Raw genomic sequence first — 27461 nt, 5'->3', positions numbered from 1 at the left:
TATGGTATTCTCTACACCAGAGTATCTCAAACTCAGTCCTGGGGATCCAATGGGGTGCAGTTTTTTTTTTTCCCATAGCACTACACACCTGATTCAAATAATCAAAGCTTAACGAGGAGTTCATTATTTGAATCAGGTGTGTAGTGCTAGGCCAAAAAACAAAACTTGCACCCCCTGGGGTCCCAAGGACCGAGTTTGAGAAACACTGATCTACACTATAGACTACATTGCTTGTTTTGTCATATGAACAACCAGGAAATGGCGAAGCGATTTCTGCACATTGCACCTTTGAAGGGGGAAAGGGGGAAGCTGTGGAAATTGATTTTAATGCTGACTGCTCATATTAGCCAGGAGCAGGGAACGTGTTACATACCGATAGAAACGTCTACTGTTGCTGTTTGTGTTCAGAGCCCTCTAGTATGAGTCAGCGTGGGATTGGGATATAACTTAGCGATATGTTTGATTTACACCGCGATGAAAATCGGGGGTTGTCTTTTATTCTTCCTTTCATCCTCCTTCATGGTTGGAACTGTAATAGATTGCACCGTTGATAGCCTTTAAAAAAATGTTTTTATCAATTGTTGCAGATTAATGGATTCAGAAAAACAATCTTGCTTTCCTGGTTTATTTTTAGATCATCTCCTTCAGGACTGTTGTGGTGTAACTTCATATTTACTTTGAATGAGATCAGAGTGTCCTGAAGTGCAAACCTATTTAAACATTCAAAGGGAACAACGGGCTATTCCCTTTGCCACCATTTTACTTGGTGAGAAAAATGCATTGTGGCACGCATGAGTGTCAGCTAAGCATTTCACTTTGATCTGAGAAGCCTCTATGCTCTAGCCTTGCGTGAGAAGCAAATATCCCCCTTTCAACACAAGTTGTTGGGCTGCTAGTATAGTCAGGACTACGTTATCGTTTGCTGTCAGTCATTTGTATGACGGTCTAAAGCAACAAGTATTAGTGCTGTGATGGGATAATTCATCTCCCTTAAAGCGGCAATCAGCAGTAGAAACATTAACAAAGCCGAGGGAAGGGGCTGGAGAAATGTCAGAAAAATTCATTGGCCGAGCTATAGACGCAAGGTTTTGACCATCCATGATATCGAACTTAGAGTGTCAACTGTGTTTTGAGGCTGTATAGTGTTTGTTTACATTTTCTTTGTTACAAACATTGGAGTAAAACAAGCTTTTATCTGGGGTTCTGATGGGGGTACGACAGTTGATCGCGAGTCATATTCTTCAAGAATCAATGGGTACATGTCATTAAATTGAGGTCCAAAAAGGGATGTAGCAACTGCTGATTGCCCCTTTAACACAGTAAATGTTGGGAGTGAGACGTGTTTAAACGGGCAACCATGCAAGCTGATACTCTGTGGTTCTCGAACGGTAATATATATATGGTCACTTTATCTCCACTTTATCACTGCAAAATGGATATTTCTCAATGTGTTGGTGAGAGCAACACTTATGGAAACAAAGGCCCATTGGTTGATTCTTTTTAATGTCCTACACTGTCGTGGTGGCCTTAGACAGAGTGGATTTGATTCGGAGGATTCCCCACTGACCACCACCATCGCGGCCGGTGTCACTTTAAAGTTAAGCGGATCCTCCTTTGTTGCATTTGTCAGTGGTTTTATGTTACCTGGGAGCCCCCCCCCCCCCCCCTTTGCTCTGTCCCTCCACATGCAGTAATTTGATGAGAGCTGGGCAAAGCAGTCCGATTCAACAGCTGCAATAAAACAGCGGTGGTCTCCCCGAAGCACAAGCGCTCCGGCACTTAACCTGTAGCTTTCTGTAAATGCCTCCTGATTTGCCTGTCACCCAATCCGTCAGCAATGAATAATTTTGATGGAAGGTGCACTTTAATTACTTTCCTATTTAAATGGCATTATCGTGGCCTATCTAGGTAATTAATCTCCCCAAGTATCCTGTTTCAGTCTTTTATTGCTGGCAGACGAGCCACCTAAATCCCCCTGAATCTGGCGTGCATGACTGAGCTCTCTCTCACAGTAGCCCCACAGTGTTCCCTCTTTCCCCTTGACTTGGTGCCTATCACCACCAGTGGACAGCCCAGTGGCAGAGGGGCCCTTTCTCTGAGAACACACAGAGTTTAAGCGCTCCATGCACTCTGTCAGAATTACAGACCCATTTCTCACTCTCTCTCTCTCTGCCTCGGAAAGGACACATTTACAGACACGGTCAGAGTGTGTTGAGGAGCTGTGAAAAACACATTGTTACCGTCCACTAAATAGCATTTGAAAAAAATATTTTTGTTCATAGCTGGGATAATGTTGACGAAAGCAGTATCTGTCAATCTCTCATTCTATACTTCCTTTGTGTTTATGTGTGTGTGTCTAAGCGTGTTGCGTTTGCAGTGATGCGTGAACATTTGTCGAAAATAATGTTATTTGATATCTGGATTGAAAACACTGCCGGGAACTGCAATTCTTTTGTGATTATGATGTTGTTTTGCCCAGCTGGGAATCTTGTCAAAGTTAAAAGGCTACAGCGCTGATTCTTATTCAGTTTTATCTTCTAGCCAGTGTTTCCCACAGAATTCAGGATTGAAACCAGTTTCATTATTGAGAAACTGCAAACTAGTTTGAGGCCACAAATTTTTTCCCAGGCTAACTATTGTTTACCTTAGCAACAGCAACTGAACTCTTCACTGTCCCAGAACATTTACACCCTTCGTATTCGTATACTTTTTTTTACATGCATTTGACATGCATATGCCAGATTAAGCCAGCTAGCTAGTTTTCAACTGTTCCAACATAAAATGTTCACTTTTTATGTCAAGGACAAGAAATCTACATTTTTCCTCTATGACTCATTCGTTTAAGAGCACTGGCATTTAGGAACATTCCATGTAGTATAGATTATGAGCTCAGTAAAATGAATGTCCTTACAAAGTAAATGTCTACTTTGAATGTCTTTACAAAGTAAATGTCTACTTGGCAGCAGTCCACGGCTGGGTGGAAATAGCGGGATAAATAATAGCATGACCTGCGAACAATGAAACGCGAAGACAATGCCTTCATTCTTATGCAGAGGAATGGATTTCGCAATGCACAACCCTTTGTTTTCAATGACGTCACACTTTTTGTATACCTCTGAGTTGTTGAGAATGTACTCGGCAGTAGTATGAAACTCTTGTGTGTAATTACCTCCGGCGCCTTCGAGATGTAAGAGGTGTTGACAAGCTGAATGCACCGAGCTGTCTGTTTAAACTACTAGCACACATCTCGGACACCCATGCATACCCCACAAGACATGCCACCAGAGGTCTCTTCATGCCACCAGAGGTCTCTTCATGCCACCAGAGGTACTAACAGTACTACATAGAGCCATGACTACATGGAACTCTATTCCACATCAGGTAACTGATGCAAGCAGTAGAATCAGATTCTTTATTAAACAGATAAAAATACACCTTATGGAACAGCGGGGGACTGTGAAGAGACACACACACACACACACACACAGGTACCAGCACAGGCATACGCACACACACGCTCTACAGACACGTACATTGTGTTTTTTTTTTGCGGTGTTTATTGTGCAGTTTGTGTTGCGGATATGTGTTGGTTTTGCGATGTTATATGATGTACTGTTTTACGTTTTGCTTTATGTGCAATGTAACTGTCTTGATGTGTTTGGACCCCAGGAAGAGTAGCTGCTCCCTTGGCAAGAGCTAATGGGGATCCCTAATAAATACAAATCCAAAAATATACATACAAGTATACATACAGTACGTATACAATACACACGTATACATACAGTACACGTCCACGGCGACAAATGGATCAAAGGATAGAGGTTTGGCTGAAGGAAGTGACGTTGTAACAACTTTATTAAGGTAAAGTGCTTGAAACAGAAATTGTGTTTACGATGGACCAGGGAGCTCTTTTGGATGAGTCCAGTTCAGCAGTGAGTGGAGCAAGCCGAGGCTGGCCTGTGATGCTATGCAGAGGCTCTACTCCCTTTACTGCCCATGGGGGGGGGACTGAGAGGCCCCAGTAAACACTCATACACTCTCTCTATTTCTCTTATATGTACACACACGCACACACACACACACACAAACTCAGCATGCACCTGTGACTCCCAGGCACTGTGTTTATATGGAACACATGCTCGTCCATGCTAGATACCCTGGCTGGAAAGGGCTCCAGCACTTTGCAGAATAGCCATTCAAGTGTTTCATTTCCTGCCCGAAAAACTTAAAGGAGTTTGGTAATAAAACCTAAATAGTGATGCATGTCATAGGTGCCTGATAGTTGCCAAATCCCCATAGACTTGAGAGGAAGAAAAAAAAACACACACTCCCACGAAGCCATTCCCCAATCTCAAGACCTTGGTTTGTTCCTTTTACAGAGGGTATTTTCCCAGCTCTGCTGTGGGTGTGGACTCGGGGGATACCTTTCATACGACCCAGACAGTTTCACTCAGGGTGACAGGTTTAACTCTGTCTGCTTAGACTGCCACACACTGGGAAACAGCTCGGTCAGCCTGAGGTTAAAGGACATTTGATATCCGTTTGCAGTCTATTTCAACTTGTTACCAAGGCTTTTATACAGAGAGAACCGTTCTATTCAAACAACTACTTGCTTACTTTCTTCTTCTTTTCTGTTCAGCTTCGGGAGAACCACAGATTGTCTTATGGGAAGGGATTTGGCAGAACTTGTATGTTTGCATAACACAACAATGTATTTTGATAGCAGTGAGAGAGAGATAAACTTTTCTCTGTGTCTGTGAGCATTACTCACGAAAAGAATACGGGCAGATTGACAGGTCTGTTGTTTCACTCTTTCATTGTCTCATCAGCATACTGTCTCCTGCAGTGAGAGGAACTAATTATGTCTTCAACCCCATGCTTCACCCTTCACCCTTTATTCAGATCATCACACTTGGAAATAATAATGAGTTTGAGTCAGAAGAACACTTCGGCTCAGAACGGGAGGAAAAATTAAAAAGAACAAAAATCCAGGAAACCTTCAAACAGCAGTTGCCACCTCTGAAAAGGCCCGCTGGTAATTATGGTCGACCTCTTGACCCCAAAGCTGTCGCCTCAAAAGCCTTACAGCGACTATGGCTCGGTTTCATCTCACTAGCTGCTAGTCTCCTCAGCTGTGCTAACTGAGCCCCTCACCTCCCCAACGTAACTACACCAGCAGCTCCGTAACAACAACACATTGTCTTTTATCAAAGCACGGGGAATATATGACAGCCATCTGCTAGGCTGCTTTGAATGATTTGATATAAAAACAACAGTAAAAAGATTATAGCGTCCGCAGAGTTCGCAGAGTTGGTTACTGGTTGTGGAGCAGATGGGACACATCTGGGCTGGAGAGAAGCTGGGACTAACTGTCGAGAAGTGACCTTCTGTGGGCTTTGAAACCAACATTCCTCCCCGCCTCCTTTCTTCAGTATCCATGCCCAGAGGAGAGAGTGGAGTCATCTCTGTGGTCATCTTTGGTTGTCTTAAACGAAGTCCTTCGACAGTTCTGTAAGACGATCTAGAGAAAACCTTTTTTTTGAAGGGTCCGTTAGCTAGGGAGTCATGTAGTAGGGAATTTAATTGCCTAATTAACCTTGAGCATCAGTGAAATGTAATAATTTTATACTCAGGTGCCAAAAACATGGTTTCACAACTTAACACTGCTTGATAAATGGCTTAATTACCCTCTGTGGTGTCTCAGGATATTTCTTCAGGTAGTACATTAGACAATAGTGTGTGTTGGGGATGCATTATTCTTGCATGACCAGATTCAGTCTTTTTGATATTCTTTGTGTTTGTTGTTTGTTGTGATTGTGTGGATGTGCCTAAAGCTTAGGCAAAAAAAAAAGTGCTTTCTAGGTCACACAGTTCCTCATGCATATAAAACGACCATATTTCTTACTGGAGTTATCAATATCTTTTTCTTTGAAGAGAGCCAGGATTGTGTTTTTTGGGATTGTTTTCTGAAAAGTATTCTCGGAGGAAAAATTCAATTTAAATGAAACTTGGAGGAGCTGATGTCCTCAGAGACCGACATAATGAAATGTGTTGAATTCCTCTCAAATTGCCTCGCTGTCGCACCACTGAGTAGCCGTGGCCAAAAAATAAATGCTTTCACATAGTGGCTAGACTAATACACTTTGGCAAGACCTTCTTGTTTCACTGTGGACACAACATTACAGGTAACTGGCACATGGGTGGATACTGTAAAGGTATACTGCTCCACAATGGCTTTACTAAGCATGCTGCTTGCAGGTGAGAGGAGGCTGATCTCCCAGACTGGCAGTTCTGTTCGTTTGTCACCTCCAGATAACTGAAAGGTAGCTTGTGTTAAATTGTGTGAACATTCCTGATATTTACATAATAATACGACAACGTCCGCCAATTAACTGGCGACAAAGTGGATTTGGATTTGCTAAAGAAACACATACGGCGTGACACAAAGAGAGGCGAAAGCCTCGGTCCGTCACTGTGCTGTGGGGGTAATTGGGAACGGGGCTCGGGACAAGCTCAACGGCCTGAAAGCAAACGATTGTCCAGCCCTCCCACTTAGGCCTAAGCCTATTCCTTATTGTCTCACAACGCACAGAAATGACCAATTACTGTAATGGCAAATCCTTCCCTCTAATACACAACGGCTGATAGAAGTGACACCTGGCTCATCTTCATCAACAAGGTTTACTTGATCTCTCAATTGAGGGATCCTCGGTCACTAACTCCCCCTATATGCACAGCATTTAGCCGCCTTAGTCCAATTTCAGATAATTTTGTTATCCCTTGGGCCCATTGTTAGGGGGGAAAAAAATCTACTATCTGTGTAAAAGTGGTGTGTTTGTGCTATCTGCATTGCTGGTGGTCCTACTCAGTGTAGAATATCGATCTGCATTACAAACGCTCCCTTAACCCCCTTACCCCTCATCGCCTGTCCTAAATCCACATTGAGGCACAATGGTGAGTGCTTGGGATATGGATATGAATGTGTTTGCCCCCTTAGTTCGGTTAGTTTGGACTGGTGTGAACACTCTGTCCAGAATCAGGAGCACGTCAAACAACCCACTGGGGTTCGCTCCTAACCTTGGTGCGGACCAAACACACGGAAAATAACTCGATTCGAACAGTATTATTTGTTGTTTGACTGCGAGCGTTTGATTAAATGCACACATTATCATAACTCGATATCTCTGAAACAGATTTAGAGGAAACCAGGGCTATACAGGGGTTAAAGATAACTGAATATATCGTGTTGACTGCGCGACGCAGTTAGAGCGTCTATTGCGTTGTTTTCCTCCCGCGTGTTGTTGGAAGACCAAAGCGAAAGTAATATGACGATTAGGACACGTAAGTGATGCTACATGATGATAGATCCATAGATGGATTTAACGTGAGCATTTACCTCCAATAAACAAAATGGACTTGCATGGACACAAAGTTATGTCTAGGCAGTTTAGTTTGTTTAAACTGTGGCAATGTGAAACCAACCAACAATACAATGTAGCAAATAATCAAACTCTGATTTGGACTATAGCTCAGAATCACGTGTGGAAACGCCCTAAGAAGCAACACAATGAGATTGTGATTCAAGGCATTGACTACTGATTAGTTCCAGTTGGAGGACTGAGAATTTTATTTGACCAGAGTGCGATTTCATTTGTACTAGATTAGGGAATGTGTTGTGTCTCCCACCCCCCCCCCCCCCGTGAAAGAAACTTGTGTTCATACTGCACCTGCCTTCTCTTTGAGAGAAATAAAATACAATTCCCGAGAGAAAATTTGGAGTAAGATTGTTTTTTTTTTGTATCTAGCCAAGCTCCAAACTTTAATCAGACTTCAAAGACCTTTGCCAGCCTTTCTATTCCCCTATTACATTTCAATACTTTCCGCTGGCCGTGTTCCTCCTTTCATACAACCAGAGAAACGGATTAATCTGCCCGAGTTTCATTGGACCGTTCCTTGGGTGTGTCATTTTAAGCAACTATCAATAACTTCATCATAAAGACATTAAAATGTCTCGCTTTGGTCCCCAAATCAGAAAACATTACGCAGCTAATGGAACAATTACAAAAAGTTGTCCTGCTTTTCTGCGGGTACTAAAATCCGACTCCATAAATATAGCTGGTCTGTCCTCGACAAAAAACGTTTCTCAACCTTGAGTAAAATGTTGATTTGTAGCTTTCATAACGTTTGTCATTCAATACTAGAGACTTCCTTGTAATTCTATTCAAAGTGCCTGTCATGTTCTGACCTTAGGTCCTTTGTTATGTCTTTGTGTTAGTATGGTCAGGGCGTGAGATGGGGTGGGTAGTTTATGTTCTTTTTTCTATGTTGTGTTTATGTGTTTGGCCTGGTATGGTTCTCAATCAGAGGCAGGTGTCGTTTGTTGTCTCTGATTGAGAATCATATTTTTCCCACCTGTGTTTTGTGGGTGATTATTTTCTGTTTTTAGTGTTTTACGCACCTTACAGGACTGTTTCGGGTTTTCGTTTATTTTCACGTTGTTCTTTGTGTTCAGTAAAATAAATCATCATGAACACATACCACGCTGCGCATTGGTCCGACATTTCACACTCCTCGTCAGAGGAGGACGAAGAATTCCGTTACAGTGCCATAGGCTACCACACTGATAGTGTCGATATATTGCTTTATGTCAGAGATTGAGGGGCGAGGAAAGAGTCATTACAAAGTCCAAGAGTTAGTAACCAAATATATCCTCTCGTCAGGTGACTGAATAACGTTCTGAGGGATAATTACCATGAAATAATTATGCCAATGTAACTCATAATGATAGGGACCCTGGGCTCTGGCACTATGTCAAAATGTGAGAACAGATTCATATTCACACAGTCACACATGCACTTACTAGTATTGCCAGAATACCAAAAAATACTACATTTATAATTCCCCCATGAATTATTTCCCTGGCATGTGTAGCAGTAGAATCATTTCAGCTATTGTGTTGAGAGATCTGTTATTTTCCTGAGAGCTGCGGTCTGGGGGAATTAGTTTAACCACAGGCAGTTCAGGTACTGAATACAAAACAACAGCAAACAGACCACATCCTTCTACATCAGCAGACAGAACCTCCTGTGGCTCTATTTCCTGGGTTAAGGGTCGTACTGTTGTGGACAGTACAGCTTAGCCAATATCCCACCAGCTGAGAGGTGGGACGGCTACCTTCAAACACTCTCGTTTTTGATTGTGATTCTGATCCCACACAGCACAGTGTTGAAGAGGATTTAGGGGGCTGCTTTCTAGGGAAAAGGAGCTAACCTGGTTATCTGCTGGGTATTACAGTGGTGTTGCGCCTCTCACGGCAAACTGAAGCCGATTTGTGCCCAATCACATGTCCTGGAAACTGGCTGGGTAGGGCGGAGGAGGGACAAAAGGACACTGATCTTTGTAGAGCAGAGAGAGCAGAGAGAGAGCAGAGAGAGAGAGAGAGAGAGAGAGAGAGACTAGTCAGCTCTGGGTTCGGCTAAGCAACCTGAGTGAGGTTATTGTTTTTAGCAGGTAGCACATCACAGCCCTTTCTGACGCTGTTCAACCGATTAGGGGTGGAAACAACGTAAGTTTTAGCATGTCAAAAGACAGCTTTTACCTGACATTGTATTATTCATCATGGCTACAGTTGTGATTAAAACAGATGGTTACAAGTTGTGGAGATGTGGCAAACGGACTCTCAAAAAAAAAGGCAGGAGTTGTAATGTTTCGCGCTGTTACTGTATATGGGAAAGCCCCATAGACACACATGGGGTTTCTCTGTGTATTCTAAGCAGACATGAATCACAATCAGTTTGTGTTTCCGTTTAGCTAATAAGACAGAAGTAATAGCTAGATGTGGCTGGTTGGACCGTCACATTTCAAGTCATCAACACATCTATATACTGTAGATGGATGAACCGTCAATACTGTGTATTTCTATAGTATTCTCTGAGAGAACTACGGTTTGAAGCATGACGTTGAAGTGTAAAGTGAGCTAAGGGGGCCACACCCTGTCAATGTATGTGTGTGTGCCTGTGTCTGTTTTTCGTCATGCCCTGTCATTTTGTTTTTGTCTGAACATAAAGAAGACATCAAGCTTGCTTCACATCAGACAGATGAATGATAGTGCAGCTCACCGTCGATGACAGACTGAAAAAGCCGACCTCCAAAACTATGCCGTGACTAAGCAGACTGTTTTGCGCAATCTGTGTCTTAGCTGTCTATATGGCTCAGCGGAGGGGCGGGCTGAGGGCTAGGTTTGTCTGGGTGTCTGAGGCAGGGTTTAGTCATCTTCCCCCAGTGTGGGACTGCTGCTTGTATGTGGGGCCTTCCCCGTCATTACTGGCTGCTTGGAGTTGGGTGGGCGTGCCAGCTCTGTCCCTCATCGCTAGGCACACTAACTCCAGTAATGCACTTCTCTTCTCTCTTCGTTTCCCGGATGGGGCACAGCTGAAGCTGATGTTGTTTTTTTTTTACATGGACAGGCACGCTCGCCTGTCACGGGCGGAATGAGTTATGCTCCGTCCTACGCCCACTCGGTCTATTCCTCCGACTTCCATGTACGGTCATTATCACCTCAGCGCAAGCCGGGTTGTGGTTTGCAGCGGTAGCGGCGGAGGTTTCATTGATGGCGTGGTGAAATAGGAGGTAGAATGAGGTGTTGCTAGGCGGGGTTGCTAGGTGGGGTTGTGGCTGAGGCATTTATTGGATTTGCGGGGGGGGGGGGGGGGGGGATTTATGGGCCCAACATGAGAGAGCTGTGAAGCAGCATACCTCCCCTCCCGAGAGCGTGACCTGTGGCTTTGGAAACCCAGATCACCTGAATCAAGAGCTGGCAGTAATCGGAGGGTGTCAGAGCTGTGGTGAAAACTACTGGGGTTGGCTAAAATATTTGTAGTTGGTTTTTTTGGGGGTGGGGGGGCTAATAATCTGAGCTGTTTTTCATTTTTTTTTGTTTAGTCGACATTCAAGTGTTTGTTGAATAGAACACAGCTCGCCTCTCATCTCACTGTTGTGATTCCGTGATGCCAATTTTGGTACCATGTCCCCACTCGCACAGATGTGTCCCTCTTTCCACTGATCATTTCCTGTCTGCTTGCCAAACAGAACAAAAAAACACTTTTACCGCAAATACGTGGTGTTTGAAAACACAGCCTTGATGATTGTGCTGCTCCTGCTTTATCTTTTTTGACAGACTCTGGTACGCTGGCCACAGCAGTACCAGGGGTGATGACGATGTCTTTCTTTCCCAACATACTGCACCCCTGCATCTGTTCAAATTGTTTCAAGTAGGCAGGGTTATTTCCCACACTGGGGGAAACGATAGTCTGCCTTTGGCCCAGAATCCACAGGTATGGGCCTGACTCAGTGTTTCCAAAAAGGTAGAGGCAGACAGGGAGAGGCCTGTCGGCTTGGCCTGGATCTGTTGGCAATCAGCACAATGCGTCCAACCAGTGCTCAGTGCAAAATTACAGACTTGGCTGGAGGGGCTCTGGATATGATTTCCCTGCGATGGATGCTGTCCAAGACTGTGATTAAGGGCATAAGAACTCTGATTAATGTGATCATCTTGGTGATGACAGAGGTATTTCTAGAATGGATGTTTATGATGATAACCCTCGGCGATCACATTTTCCCCCTGTTCCTGCGAAACGGTTGTGTGGAGGTCTAATTTGAAATGTTAATCTTTGCCGCGGCGTTGCCAAAAACACAAGATTTATTCGCAGCTGATAAGGGAATGAGTATGCGGGGTTAAGGCAGTTTAAGGCAGGCAGAGCTGCCTCTGTGGGAAGGCATAGATAAGTAGCCATAATGCTCCAAACCCCTATATAATAGCCATGCCTGGATTCTGACCCAAGCAGGGCCCCATCAGTCACCAGCACACTGCATTTTATGAATTATCTTGCGTTTCAATCCCTGTATGGCTTGGATATCCAATCAAGGATGGAGATGCATGCGCCGGGGGCCTGGGGCTGTGCTTTGACCTTTAATAGAAGCGGGGAGGAGGTGGAGGGCCTTGTGGCTGGTTAGCAGCGGATCCTGTAAATATCCACAGTCGCGGTCAGACCTACTCTTAGGAACGTTTGTCCGCGTGAGCCACTGCTGTAATCTGCCTCTGTGCCTGTTCACGCCAGAGCCTTTGTTTTATTAAGATAAATGACGAAGCCACTGTGTATGCAAACGCATATCTCTGCTTAGGCCTGTTAGTGTATCTGAAAAGACATGCCCGGCAGCTGCCTGCAGTAGAAAGGTCATTGAGGCGGGCGATAAGCAGAACCAAGCGTCTTGCGTTAGTTAGTACATTACCGCCTGTCCCGCTACTTTCATTTCTCATCTGGGCCGCATCTGTTGTTTCACAGACGATTCCCTGTGACATTCAGTGTGCTGAGCAGGACTTAGATATCATCATTAGAATACGACTCCCAAGGAAAAAAAGGGATTTGGAGGAGCATGGGCATGACATATTTTTATGACTTCATTATTGGGCGGTGAATTCCGTTGATCTCGGGGAAATGCTGCAATTAGGAGCCGGGATCCGGGATGTGGCACTGTACATCTTCCAGGAAGGCTGTTCTGTTCTGTTCTCCAACTGGGATTTAATCTAATTAAGTGAGTTCAGATGGACTCCCAACAAAACCAGGATTTATTTACAAAGCCGCAGAGCTCTCACTCCGTTTCTGACCTTGTCATTGACTTCTGACGACCGCCGTGAAACACGCTTGCGTTTAGCGTCGTTGACATTCTTCTCCTCTCACATCCAGGCCTTCTGTTTATAGTCAGTGAAATTTTGATTGCCAACGGAAGTCAACGAAAGCCCTCATTTGGCAGCTAGTAAAATGTATTGCGTTAAATTGAGCTCTCGTATACTCCCCAATGTGAGCAACAGAGGATTTGACAGAAATGTGTAGCTGAAGTGCACATTTTATGAGGTTATTGCATGTAAAGAGGCCAAATTTGACTTCAGGGGTGAATGCATGGTCTCGGTGTAGTGTTGTGGTTTGTACTGTAGTACACAAACCTTTGTTTACTCCGTATGTTACAGTGTCTTTCTTTTTCTGGGTTCAGACATGTATTATTGTCTGTGCCATCATTATAGTACATTAGCCCAGTTGACTATTATAAGCAGGGAAATGTCCTAATGAAGACAGAATTCTTATGGCCCCTGGCCTTGAAAACAAAACCTCAACTCTCCTATTCTCTTGGAGGAATCGGGGTGTGTCTCAGAGAGGCTGATGATAGGCTGCCAGCCCGGTTAGCCCTGTTCCCTAATTTGGCCACTGACACAGAGCAGCGGAGTGGATTTTAAATAAGTGGGGTCCCTGCTGGCTAAACAATTATGTAACAAAGTTGACCAGTGATTTATGCATCTGTTACACAACCAAATGCTATTTAGAGATTAGGACAGTGTTCACACAGCATGGGCCGGCCATCGAGGGGCAGGGTCGAACGAACGAACGGACTCCCTGTCAGCACGCGATGGAGGGGGAATGATGCGCATGGTGTCAGCACGTCAGTGTAGCATGAACATTTAAAGGGGTCTGGAGCAATTTTTTCCCCGCTGACCCTCTGCTATGAGTCACACACACAGCTTCACAGCCCGGCACAAAGCTCTACTCATGTTGTTATGGAGGGTGACACACAGGAGACCTACTGAAACGCATTAAATCTAATTTCTTTGCAGACATAAAATTGGGCGATCGTGAAATTATTCATTGGTGATTCAAATTCCGGTCCGAAAGCTTTTCTTCGATAAAAAAAAAAAAAAGATATAGTATATCATTGTCACGTGATATGTAAAAAATAGTAGTAACATACAGTACATGATAGACGGTGACACTTTCAGAAAAGTTCTGAAGCCAAGAAAATTGGATTCGATACCTCACTGATCCAGGAGAATACAAATTAATATACGATAGGGAGGCTGGGTTTCCTAAAAAGGTCTTTGAGCGGGAAAATAATGATGTGAAAATGTCATTTTGAAGGCTCCCGTCTAGCTGTCAGTACTGAAGTGTTAGATATGTATTCATCATTGGCACCTCAGTTGTGGAGCTGTCAGTTCTCCGATGGAACATAAAAGAGCCAGCCTCCCCAAATCAGTATTTGCTAATTGCTTTGAAACAGATTCCCCCGTGACCTCCCTTGCAAAGGTGTCCTATATATTCCAGCATTGTCATTATACAGGCAGTGGTCTGTCCTCGAGCCGTTTCTAACTCTATTTCGAATCACACCCATCAAGGGTACTTATAAATTGGGTATTTTCACACATCCTCATTTATACATAGCACTCACACTGAATTAGAATCAGATAAACTATAGAGATGATCAATGAAGTGTAACCTACCGATGAATAATATGACATTATAGCTTTAGCTACAATTTATAGATCCTTATTGTCTGTTCGTAATGTCTGGTTTGAAAAGAGTATGAGATTGCCAAGTGATGGCAGTGATAGGAGACAGGCCTCGTTTAGCTGAAGGTGCCGAGCAGAGCTTGGGCATTTCTCAGTTACAAAGAACTCCACTCAGCGATGTCATCCACGTGAAAGCTGAAGCCCTCAAAAAAAAAACGAAACCGTTACTTAACTGGCTGAACGATTTACATCGGCAGTGGTCGCTCTCTCTCTGTCTCCCTCCCCGGCTCTAAATGGAGGCGACAAAGCTGTGAGCGGCAGATGGGGAAGCACATTTCCGTGTGTGGCTCGTCTTGGCGGGCAGGCAGGAGAGAGGGCGGGCGGAGGACACTCACGGGTGGAGGCCCACTAGCCAGAACCTTGTCACGCCAATTCCGATAGTTCCACTCACATTCATCAAAGGCCGAGCCTATCATTGTCTGAGGTTTTTATTTCCAGACTCACTGAGCCTCTACTGACTGCGCTGAACACAAAAAGGGAATTTTCCCTCCCTCTTCTTTTTCATGTCTGCTCCCGGTGTGCAGCCTACTGAGTGATTTGAATACCTTTCACTACTAGACTACTAGGCCCCGGCTGGTTTCAGCCCAGGCAGCACTACACTGCCTCACAGCCAATCAAGCTATTAAGCTTCGGGAACCTAGGTGTAACAATGAGGGAGTTCAACCACTACCTACACACACACGCACGCACGCACACACGCACACACGCACACACGCACACACACACACACACACACACACACACACACACACACACACACACACACACACACACACACACACACCAGTTCTACTTCCCCTGGCTCTCTCCTGGGCGCCGCCAACATTTAATACCAGGGAGTTTTTCTCTCTTATGGGAGTCACAATGTCAAATGGGAAGTCATCAGAATTATGTCATAGCTCGTTAGCGTCAACCCTGGGACCATTCTGTCGCCGATCTTGATGTTTTCATAGACTTCTGGAAAAGATGTCTAAAAAAAGCTCCCAGTCTATTAAAGTTGAGTGCCTTAACAAAGTGGGTCATAAATATCAAAATTATGGTCTCTACAAGGATGAAATCCAGAGGATGCTGGACAGACGAAAAACAACTTACTTGTGTAATACAGGTCTGAGGTGGTTGCTGTCTGTGTGATATCACACCCGTTTCCGTAGTCAATGTAGGTCTATGTTGTTTGTAGGTGTTTATGGTGTTGGGAAAAGAATGGCGCCGGAGGTAATGGCGGCCGTTTTACGGGCTCCTGACCAATTGCTACTTTGTGTATTTTTTGGTGCATAATGATTCCACCACAGGAGGTTGGTGGCACCTTAATTGGGGAGGATGGGCTCGTGGTAACGGCTGGAGCGGAATAGGTGGAATGGTATCAAATATATCAAACACATGGTTTGACGCCATTCAATTCGCTCCGTTCCAGCCATTATTATGAGCCGTCCTCCCCTCAGCAGCCTCCACCGGTTTCCGCCATTGTTTTCCTATGACCGAAAATAGCTAACCTCGATTAGGAGGAGGGTGAGGCGAATGACATATTGATCAACCCCGGACAAGGCCCTATAGAGGCTGGCGCTGTGAGACTACAGCAGCGAATGAATATCGCCTCTATCCAAATGTTCTATTGGTGAATGTGCAATCGCTGGAGAATAAACTGGACGAGCTCCGTTCGAGTCTATCCTATCAGCGGGACATTAAGAGCTGTAATATGCTATGCTTCTCGGAGACATGGCTGAACAAGAACACGGATAATGTAAATCAATTTGGTTTCATGCATCGGCTGGACAGAACCGCAGAGTCTGGAAAGACCAAGGGTGGTGGTGTTTGTCTCTTTATTAACAACAGATCTCTAATATTAGGAAAGTCTCAAGGTTGTGCTCACCTGAGTATGAATACCTCATGATAAGCTGCAGACCACACTGTTTACCAAGAGAGTTTTCATCTGTATGTTTCGTAGCTGTCTATTTACCACCACAAACCGATGCTGGCAGTAAGACCGCACTCCATGAGCTGTATAAGGCCGTAAGCAAACAAGAAAATGCTCATCCAGAGGTGGCGCCCCTAGTGGCCGGTGACTTTAATGCAGGAAAACTGAAATCTGTTTTACCACATTTCTACCACCTGTGCAACTAAAGGGATAAAAACTATAGATCACCTTTACTCCACACACAGAGACACATACAAAGCTCTCCATTTGACAAATTGGACCATAACTCTATCCTCCTGATTCCTGCTTACAAGCAAAAACTCAAACAGGAAGTACCAGTGACGCACTCAATATGGAAGTGGTCCAATGAAGCGGAGGCTAAACTAACGAAACAGGGATTCATCCAATGACATTGAGGAGTTTACCACATCAGTCACCGACTTCATCAATAAGTACATCGAAGACGTTGTCCCCACAGTGACCGTACGTACAGTACCAGGCAAAAGTTTGGACACACCTACTCATTCAAGGGTTTTTCTTTATTTTTTAAATTCTACATTGTAGAATAATAGTGAAGACATCAAAACTATGAAATAACACAATGGGTCATGTAGGTACCAAAAAAGTGTTAAACAAATCAAAATATTTTTGAGATTCTTCAAAGTAGCCACCCTTTGCCTTGATGACAGCTTTGCACACTCTTGGCATTCTGTCAACCAGCTTCACCTGGAATGCTTTTCCAACAGTCTTGAAGGAGTTCCCACATATGCTGAGCACTTGTTGGCTGCTTTTCCTTCACTCTGCAGTTCAACTCATCCCAAACCATCTCAATTGGGTTGAGGTCGGGTGATTGTGGAGGCCAGATTTCAAGCAAATCACCATAGTCCCTGTACCTAAGAACACCATGGTAACCTGTCTAAATGACTAACACACCGTAGCACTCACATCTGTAACCATGAAATGCTTTGAAAGGCTGGTCATGGCTCACATCTACACCATCATCCCAGAAACCCTGGACCTACTCCAATTAGCATATTGCCCCAACAGATCCATAGATTATGCAATCTCTATTGCACTCCACACTGCCCTTTCCCTCCTGGACAAAAGGAACACCTACGTAAGAATGCTGCTCACTGACAACAGCTCAGCGTTCAACACCATAGTGCCCTCCAAGCTCATCACTAAGCTAAGGACCCTGGGTCTGAACACCTCCATCTGCAACTGGATCCTGGACTTCCTGATGGGCCGCCTGCTGGTGGTGAGGGTAGGCATCAACACATCCGCCATACTGACCCTCAAGGGTTTTGTGCTCAGTCCCCTCCTGTACTCCCTGTTCACCCACGACTGCATGGCCGCGCACGACTCCAACACCATCGTTAAGTTTGCCGAAGACTCGATGACGAGGAGACAGGTCAAAAACCTGGTTTATAGGGAGGAGGTCATAGAACTGGCCTATAGGGAGGTGGTCAGAGACCTGGCAGTGTGGTGCCAGCACAACAACCTCTCCCTCAATGTGGGCAAGACAGAGGAGTTGATCATGGACTACAAGAAAAGGAGGGCAAAATATACCCCCATTCACATCAACGGTGCTGTGGTATTGTGGGTCGAGACCTTCAAGTTCCTCGGTGTCCACATCAACAACCTATCATGGTCCGAACACAGCAACACAGTCGTGAACAGAGCACAACAATGCCTTTTCCCCTTCAGGAGGCTGAAAAGTTTAGCATGGGCTCTCAGATCCTCAAAAAGTTCTACAGCCGCACCATTGATAGCAACTTGACTTGGTATGGCAGCTGCTCGGCATCCGACTGCAAGGGGCTACGGAGGGTAGTGTGTACGGCCAGTACGTCACTGGTGCCGAACTCCTTGCCATCCAGGACCTTTATACAAGGCAGTGTCAAAGGAAGTGGTCAAAAACTCCAGCCACCCAAGGCATAGACTGTTGTCTCTGCTACCGCACGGCAAGCAGTACCGGAGTGCCAAGTCTGTGACCAAAAGGCACCTGAACAACTTCTGCCCCCCGAGCCATAAGACTGCTGAACAGTTAATCAAATGGCTACTCAGACTATTTACATTGACCACTATATTACTTATTTATCTGAATTGTTTTGCACTGACCCTCTTGCGCTGGCTCTATGCACTCTCACTAGACTCAACCCACACACTCACGCATACCACACACACACACACACACACACACACACACACACACACACACACACACAACATACGCTCACACAAAACACACAAACACCTGCATATTGACGCCACACTCACACATAGACACACTCTACATAAGCTGCTGCTACTCAGTTTATTATGTCCTGATTGCCTAGCCACTTTTACCCCTGCCAACTTGTACATATTTTATCACCTCAGTTACCTCAACGACCTCATACCCCTGCACATTGACTCGGTACTGACACTCCTTGTATATGACCTCGTTATTTATTGTATTTGTTGTGTTTATTGTGTTGCTCTTTCCTTTTTTTAATTCATCATATATTTGGCTTACTTTTTTAACTCTGCACTGCTGGGAATGGGCTCGTAAGTAAGCATTTCACTGCAAAGTCTACACCTGTTGTATTCGTGGCACACGTGACCAAAACCTTTGATTTCAAATGTCCCTGTTGTCAGAAGATTTCCTGTCTGTTGCGCAGAGCCTGTTGAAGAATAGATGCAGCAATCTACCCCTTGTATTGGATTTAAATGCTGTCAAGTAGCTGTGGCTTTTAAGATGGTATACGGTAAGTCATCTAGTATAATCAATCAACAGTGTGGGCGTAAGATACTCAAGCGTGACTTCAGTAGTTTGGTAATTAAAAGACGAGTAGTTTATAGCCTAGATTTGGTTCACAAGCCGAGCAGAGGAGCAGAAAGAAAGAAGCTTCGTTAACGAGCTGACATTTTTTTTTTCTGCCTCTGACACGGCTTTCGCCACTGTAGACTTACTCAGAACCAACCGGCTGAGTGAAAGAAGCGGATATTAAAATGTCCCTGCATAATGTATTCATGAAGGTTTTCAAGTGCGGCACGTGAGAGAGAGAGAGAGAGAGAGAGAGAGTGTTTCTGGATCAGTTAGCTTTACAGGGGGAGGTGTTGGGGGGGGGGGGGGGGGGTCACTAATACAATCTATAATATTGCAGAGTGAGCGATTGCACAAATGCTTTCCCCCAAACAGTCACTTAGAGACAGGCATAACACTTATACCATTTTCTGGTACACTAAGCCCCTCAGGTATGTTAAAAGTCTCAGAGTGGCTGACTGGGTTCTGGCCTCCATAATTTGAAGTATGTCGTTAATGGCTGTCACAGGGTGCTGCCTGAGTAGTAATCCACAGGGGAGAAGCAGGTTCTTAAAGGCCAATGCTACCCTTTACTTTTTGGAATTACTATCCTGGAATTAGGGTTTTCTCTCCTGTGGAACTGATCTGCAAATTGTTTGTCTCTATGTCACCCATGGCTGAGGGAGGGAGGGAGGGAGGGAGGGAGGGAGGGAGGGAGGGAGCGGTGAGATGGAGGAGTTACATTTTTTGGGCTGCTGGGTGACTGACTGAATCATAGCAGCAGAATGCCTAAGGCCAGAGGGGGCTAAATGAGGTGAAGCTGATGATGAGGTCTGGTTGTGTGTGTCACAGTGTTACAACTCATCATAGAAACACCTCAGTATAATTACAGATCTCAGACAAGAGACTGAACGTCTCAATCTATTTGATTGGCTTTGTCATGTTTTCTTTGAGGAACGGTGGCTCACGCAAGCTGCTGCTGCTGTCCTAGTTTAGCTGAAAAGAGGGAGAGAGCGAGAGAGAGAGACACACAATAGCCAGCGTCTTCGTTCAACCTCCAAACTAATAGTCGATGGAGGCAAGTAACCGACAGTAAAGTGTAAAAAGATCCAATTACTGAGCTACAAGTGCTTTCAGCTGTACAAATGTCACTTTAGATTGCATCTATCTATCTATCTACCCACATCAATGGCTGCTGAAATCCTCCCAGGGTAATTGACACGTTTATATGAAAACAAAATGCCAGAGCAGAACCTCAGAGAGGAACACACACTAGAGGTGTCTTGAGGCAGTTCTAAACTCAAACCAGGACTTACATCAATCAGGAGAAGGGAGGCTGTCTGCACTTATTAAAGGGCCAGTCACATGACAGGGTGCAGAGAACAAGCATCAAAGCTGGTCCAAGTTAAGCTGCCCTAACCGCTTGTTGTGACTCCGGAAAGGAAAACTTAATTGTCCCTGTAACTGCCCGGCCATCGTGAGAAGGATATATTGTTCACGTGTTTTGGTTGGATTGATGGGATTATATGTGACATGTCAAAACAGGGGATTGTGACAGGGTCTTTGGTGTCCACTGTCCACCGTGTGCATTATTGTCAGGAATGCAGATGAGCCCGAAAAAGGTTTTAATCCAGCAGCAGTCATTAGCGGGGAGGGCATCTTAAAACAAATCTGGGGTCAGGCCGTGTTAGGGCAAGAGAGCGCCGAGAGCTCCTCTCCCACCGGGTCACTGAGCAGCATGACACAGAAACATCAGCACTTTATCCACTTTTATCTCCAACACCAACCTTCCTTCCCACACAATCAGGGTTCTTTCCTCACCTCCTTCCTATGGGGAATTCCTTTGCCATCTCATTTTATAGGATATAGGATATACTTTATATCCGGGGTACTCAACTACTATTTTAGAAGGTCCGTTCACACATTTTACTTAGATGTCAAAGGTTCGGATTAATATTGTTGTTTATCGGCGTAGTAACAAACCCCAACCTCGTGACCCATGTGACCCCAAACTGTTCCCATCCCTCTTGTTGGCTTGCCATTTTTAAACTCATTCCCGGCAATTCAACACCATGCCATGGGGCAGATAGAACATTTTGCAGTTTTAAAGCAAATTTACGTCAGTTCTACACATTTTGCCATGTCTTGTGTGTTTTGATACCACGAAATCAATGGGGACCCCTGGTGGTCGAGGCCACTGGATACATAATCTGGCTGTGAAAACTACAATATTTAGATACAGTTGAAGTCTGAAGTTTACGTACACTTAGGTTGGAGTCATTAAAACTCGTTTTTCAACCACTCCACTAATTTCTTGTTAACCTAACTATAGATTTGGCAAGTCGGTTAAGATTTCTACTTCGTGCATGACACAAGTAATTTTACCAACAATTGTTTACATACAGATTATTTCACTTATCACTGTATCACTATTCCAGTGGGTCAGAAGTTTACGTACACTAAGTTGACTGTGCCTTTAAACAGCTTGGAAAATTCCCAAAAATGATGTCATGGCTTTAGAAGCTTCTGATAGGCTAATTGACATAATTTGAGTCAATTGCTGTGGATGTATTTCAAGGCCTACCTTCAAACTCAGTGGCTCGTTGCTTGACATCATGGGAAAATCAAAAGAAATCAGCCAAGAACTCAGAGAAAATTGTAGGCCTCCACAAGTCTGGTTCATCCTTGGGAGCAATTTCCAAATGCCTGAAAATGTTCATCTGTACAAACAATAGTATGCATGTATAAACACCATGGGACCACGCAGCCGTCATACCGCTTAGGAAGGAGACGCATTCTGTCTCCTAGAGATGAACGTACTTTGGTGCAAAAAGTGCAAACCAATCCCAGAACAACAGCAAAGGTCCTTGTGAAAATTCTGGAGGAAACGGGTACAAAAGTATCTGTATCCACAGTTAAACGAGTCCTATATCAACATTACCTGAAAGGGCGCCCAGCAAGGAAGAATCCACTGCTCCAAAACCACCATTAAAAAGCCAGACTACGGTTTGCAACTGCACCTGGGGACAAAGATCTCACTTTTTGGAGAAATGTTCTCTGGTCTGATGAAAAAAAAAAGAACTGTTTGGCCATAATTACCATTGTTATGTTTGAAGGAAAAAGCGGGGGGCTTGCAAGCCGAAGAACACCATCCAAACCGTGAAGCACGGGAGTGGAGGCATCATGTTGTGGGGGTGCTTTGCTGCAAAAAGCTTTGCTGCACTTCACAAAATAGATGGCATCATGAGGCAGGAACATTTGATGGATATATTGAAACAACATCTCAAGACATCAGTCAGGAAGTTACAGCTTGGTTGCAAATGGGTCTTCCAAATGGACAGTGACCCCAAGCATACTTCCAAAGTTGTGGCAAAATGGCTTAAGTACAACAAAGTCAAGGTATTGGAGTGGCCATCACAAAGCCCTGACCTCAATCCCATAGAAAATGTATGTGCAGAACTGAAAAAGCGTTTGCGAGCAAGGAGGCCTACAAACCTGACTCAGTTACACCAGCTCTGTCAGGAGGAATTGGCCAAAATTCACCCAACTTATTGTGGGAAGCTTGTGGGAGGCTACACAAAACGTTTGACCCAAGTTAAACAATTTAAAGGCAATGCTACCAAATACTATTTGAGTTTATGTAGACTTTTGATCCACTGTTAATGTTGATGAAAGAAATAAATTCTCTCCTATTATTCTGCCATTTCACATTCTTAAAATAAAGTGACCGAAGACAGGGAATTTTTACTAGGATTAAATGTCAGGAATTGTGAAAACGGAGTTTAAATGTATTTTGCTAAGGTGTATGTAAACTTCCGACTTCAACTGTAGCTGGTTAGCCTAACTTACCAATCTCGCTAACATGGCCAGTAGTTAATCATCTGGACATTTTGACAGGTTAAAAATAGCTTTTTGTTATGTCAGTGAATAACATAACAAGAGGATAACTGCCCGTTCACTAGCAAATTAATTTCGAATTTGAACCAGAATTTGAACCAGAAAGTGAAAAGCCCAATTGAGTTCCTAAAAATGTGATTTTTTGTGTTTTGTCGGGACCCTCGGTCCATATTGAACCCGTTTTGGGTCCGAATCCGAACTGCGGTCCGCCAGTTGAGCATGGCAGCTCAATATTGTTAGCAATTTAAGCTTGGACGTAGATGGTCATGCTCTCCTGTCCTTAGTGATGCTCTCAGTGATTCTCTCCTGTGATTATCTCCCCAGAACAAAGGGACAGGATCTTGTTTTATTACCCAGCACTAGCCTGTGGTTGACCAATTAGAAGTCCTTGCAGTACAACTGGGCCAATGGCCAAATAACAAGTACCCTATTTCAGGCTTACTGTATAGACAAATTCCTCCCATGACTCGGACCCATTGATAAATAATTCCCCATTACAGAAAAAAACACTATTTCCATTGATTGTTAACTCTATTGAATTGTCATCTTCTTGACCTCTTTTCCTCCATCTCTGAGTTGTGTATTTCCCAACATATTCTTACAATATCAATAACTTAACGTTCAACGAGGACTATTTCCCATTTTCTGTCGAGGTTTCGGAGTTGAACTGCATCGGTCATCATTTGTGGTTCTGTGAAAATAAAAGCGACATTTCATTCAGAAGCCAGCTGGCCTTGAGGCACGACTGTGTGGTTGATACTGTAGATGGGAGTAGGGTATCAGCCGCCAATCTGTCCGTCTTCAAGCTCACACCACCAATGAGCAATGCATGCCCCATCTGCACAAATATTGGAATTCAATGTCTTGGGTTTATTATCTTTGCTTAAAGAAACGCGTCTATGTGTTTACTTCCTCTTGCTTAACTGTGGACATTTTATTTATTTTTTTAAATGTGTGAGAATTTCAATATTCAGAGCTGCTACAATGTACAATTACAATCGTAACTTCATAGCTCGTCACACCAGGTGCAGCAACAATACACTGTCTGTGCAGTAGACGTAGATGAAAATAGACCAACTTTCAGAGTTCATGCCCAGTGCAACAGATAATTACTCAGCTATAAACTAGGTGTCACAAGGTAACAGGTACATTTCTCTGAAATGCTTTTTGAATGCCTCTGCCATGTGGGAGAATAAGTGCTGCCTGTTCCATCCGGAGTATCAACGGAATTAATTGAACTTAATTGTCATTCATAACCCACATTGCAGTTTTACACTGGTTGAGATAACGCTATCTTCCGCTGTTTCGACAGTAATTGAAATTTCCATTATGAGGTGTAAACATTTAAGAGTGGCCATGTGAATATTCATCAGAGTGGTGGCAAAGCCACGAGGGCCACAGAAAGACTGTTGTTTAGCAGCTAGTGGAGGTGTGTGTGTGTGTGTGTGTGTGTGTGTGTGTGGACATGTTTAACTATACTTATGGGGACCAGAAGTCCCCACAAGAATAGTAAACAAACAAAAATTTGACCAAATGGGGACATTTTGTTAGTCCCCACAAGGTCGAGTGCTATTTCTAGGTTTAGGGTTAGGGTAAAGTTTAGATTTAGGTTTAGGGGTTAGGGAATATAGGATTTTGAATGGGACTGAATTGTGTGTCCCTACAAGGTTAGTTTGCAAGACGTGTGTGTGTGTGCGTGAGTGTGGTGTGTGTGTGTGTGTGTTTGTGTGTGTGTGTGTGTGTGTGTGTGTGTGTGTGTGCGTGCGTGCGTGCGGTGTGTGTGTGTGTGTGTGAGACAATGTGAGTTTGAGAAAGTAAAAGAAGTATACTTAGTTGAGAAAGACTCCAGCACACAGGTGCCACGATGTGAGTTGTGAGTATGTTTGCCCATCACGTATTGACACACGTCTTTTTCCAACAGCTCCCTCCCAAGTCAGTGAAGTCATCAAGGAGAGAGTGCAGCAGCGCAGCATCCAGCTCTCCTGGCAGGAGCCTGAGCAGCCCAATGGGGTCATCACCGAATATGAGATCAAGTACTACGAAAAAGTGAGTGTGTGATGCCCCGCTGAATCCATTAATGTTTGAGAGAGAGAGAGTCTGTCTGTCTGTCTGTCTGTCGGTCTGTCTGTCTGTCTGTCTGTCTGTCTGTCTGTCTGTCTCTCTGTCTCTCTGTGATTGTGTGTGGCAGCTTTGAACACAGACAACTCTGGCTCTCCTCAACCCTCTCCCCCTATCTCTCTCCTGTTCTTCTTAGTTTCATTTAGCCTACTCTTCATTTTGCATTATATCTGCAAGACGCTGCGAGTGGAATCAGCAGGATTCTGCGAGTGCGTCCTTTGTCTCAAAATTGAATGAGATGCTCATAAGATTTTAATCAGTCCCTGGTCCTTCACAGCCACCCACACACGCATGCCAGGCAGCACACACTTCATTGCACTACCTTGCCAGCATTAACAATCTCTTACTGTATCTTCCCTCGCCCCCTCATATATAATAGAGCTCCCGTGTACTTTAACTCCGAACAGATGAGTGAGGAGGTTGATGAGGTTGAGGAGAGTGGGTTTAACACAACAAATCAAAGGGCTAGATTCCATGGCTCCTGAGGTTCCAGACCCTGTTGAGCACGACCTCTCAGGCTGCCAGGAATCAGTCTCCTGTGTCACGTACTGTGGCTGTAGTCTGCCCAGCTGTAAAATTGGAAACAAGCATGACTTCTCTCCTAATAGTCTTTGGCATTCCATTTGGTGTTTTTGCCGACAAAATAATTTACAGATCAACAACAAAATACACAGTACACGCAGTCTGTAGATTCCAGACGGGTTCCGAGCCTGGCATCGCAGAGCTTCTTTTCTGCCTATTGGCTTTGATAGAAAGCGTTTACAGCAGTGACTCTCAACTGCTGGTCACAGGATTATTTTAAGGGGTTGCGGGACTTGTGCAAGAATATATATATATCTACATAAAAGATAGAATAATAAAACACAAAAAATCATTACTTTGCTAGGTAAACGCTGCACCAATAAGCGGTGCGGCGGTATCCTTTCAAAATAAATGTTTTGGTGCAGGTGCACGTGTACTGTACACGTGCAGCGCGTCCGCAGTGGTGAAAAGGCTAGCTACACTCTGACTCGCAGGGTTTCGCGCTGCACACACTCACTGACCAATACAATAATGTCCTCGCCCCACACACACACACTGATCCAATTAAATGACAGATTTCCCGACACACACACACACACACACTGATCCAATAAAAATGTAATTCTGCCACATTGTTTTGTTTTAAATGTGACACGTCCAATCAGATAATACAGATTTTCTTCAGACAGGTAGCTTGATTGACAGCTAACTATGCAGATGTGTTCTGCAGGCATTGCACATGTTGATAGTTAGCTGTCACTTAACTCATGTAGGCTAGCTGTCAGAGTAAAATCATGGACAACTTTTTAAAACATGCAGCTCCCACTTCATCTTCTGCTGCTTCCAACAACCTACTCATTCCATGGTTTTTCTTTAGTTTTACTATTTTCTAGAATAATATTTTGTAGAATAATATGGAATCATGTAGTAACCAAAAAAGTGTTAAACAAATCAAAATATATTTTATATTTGAGATTCTTCAAAGTAGCCACACTTTGCCTTGATGACAGCTTTTGACTGGTACTGTATATAGAAGACAGGCAGGGTGAGTGTAGACCGCAGTGCGTCCTATATAATGCGCTGTAGCTTTTCTAGGGCAGGCGTTCTAGCGGAACCCCTCGACAACATTCCGCTGAAAAGGCAACCGAAATTCAACTTTCACACATTAACAAGTCCAATACAGCAAATGAAAGATAAACATCTTGTTAATCTACCCATCATGTCCGATTTCAAAAATGCTTTACGGCGAAAGCACAACATATGATTATGTTAGGTCATAGCCAAGTCAAAAAAAACACAGCCATTTTTCCAGCCAAAGATAGGAGTCACAAAAAGCAGAAATATAGATCAAATTAATCCCTATCCTTTGATGATCTTCATCAGATGACACTCATAGGACATCATGTTACACAATACATGTATGTTTTGTTCGATAATGTGCATATTTATATCCAAAAATCTCAGTTTACATTGGCGCATTACGTGCAGTAATGTTTTGATTCCAAAATATCCGGTGATTTTGCATTAATACTCATAATAAACATTGATAAAAGATACAAGTGTTATTCACAGAATTAAAGATAGACTTCTCCTTAATGCAACTGCTGTGTCAGATTTCAATTTTTTTAACGAAAAAGCATAATCTGAGAACGGCGCTCAGAGCCCAAACCAGCCAGAGAAATATCCGCCATGTTGGAGTCAACAGAAATTAGAAATAACACTAAATATTCACTTACCTTTGATGATCTTCATCAGAAGGCACTCCCAGGAATCCCAGTTCGACAATAAATGACTGATTTGTTCCATAAAGTTCCATAAAGTCCATCATTTATGTC

At 43.9% G+C, this 27461-nt stretch overlaps 1 protein-coding gene across 4 annotated transcripts in view; it reads left to right on the top strand.

Annotated features, from left to right (window-relative positions):
- The window catches only part of LOC139407041 (ephrin type-A receptor 7), a 71799-nt gene that overhangs the window by 30666 nt on the left and 13672 nt on the right, over positions 1-27461 (top strand). For all 4 annotated transcript variants that reach the window (XM_071150345.1, XM_071150343.1, XM_071150341.1 and 1 more), the window contains exon 6: positions 24908-25032. In XM_071150345.1, the coding sequence (XP_071006446.1) occupies positions 24908-25032 (125 nt within the window). The remainder of the gene's footprint in view (positions 1-24907; positions 25033-27461) is intronic.

The sequence above is a fragment of the Oncorhynchus clarkii genome, chromosome 4 (genome assembly GCF_045791955.1).
Source record: "Oncorhynchus clarkii lewisi isolate Uvic-CL-2024 chromosome 4, UVic_Ocla_1.0, whole genome shotgun sequence".
NCBI classification, from domain to species: Eukaryota; Metazoa; Chordata; class Actinopteri; order Salmoniformes; family Salmonidae; genus Oncorhynchus; species Oncorhynchus clarkii.
This window is presented reverse-complemented; position numbering and strand designations above follow the sequence as displayed.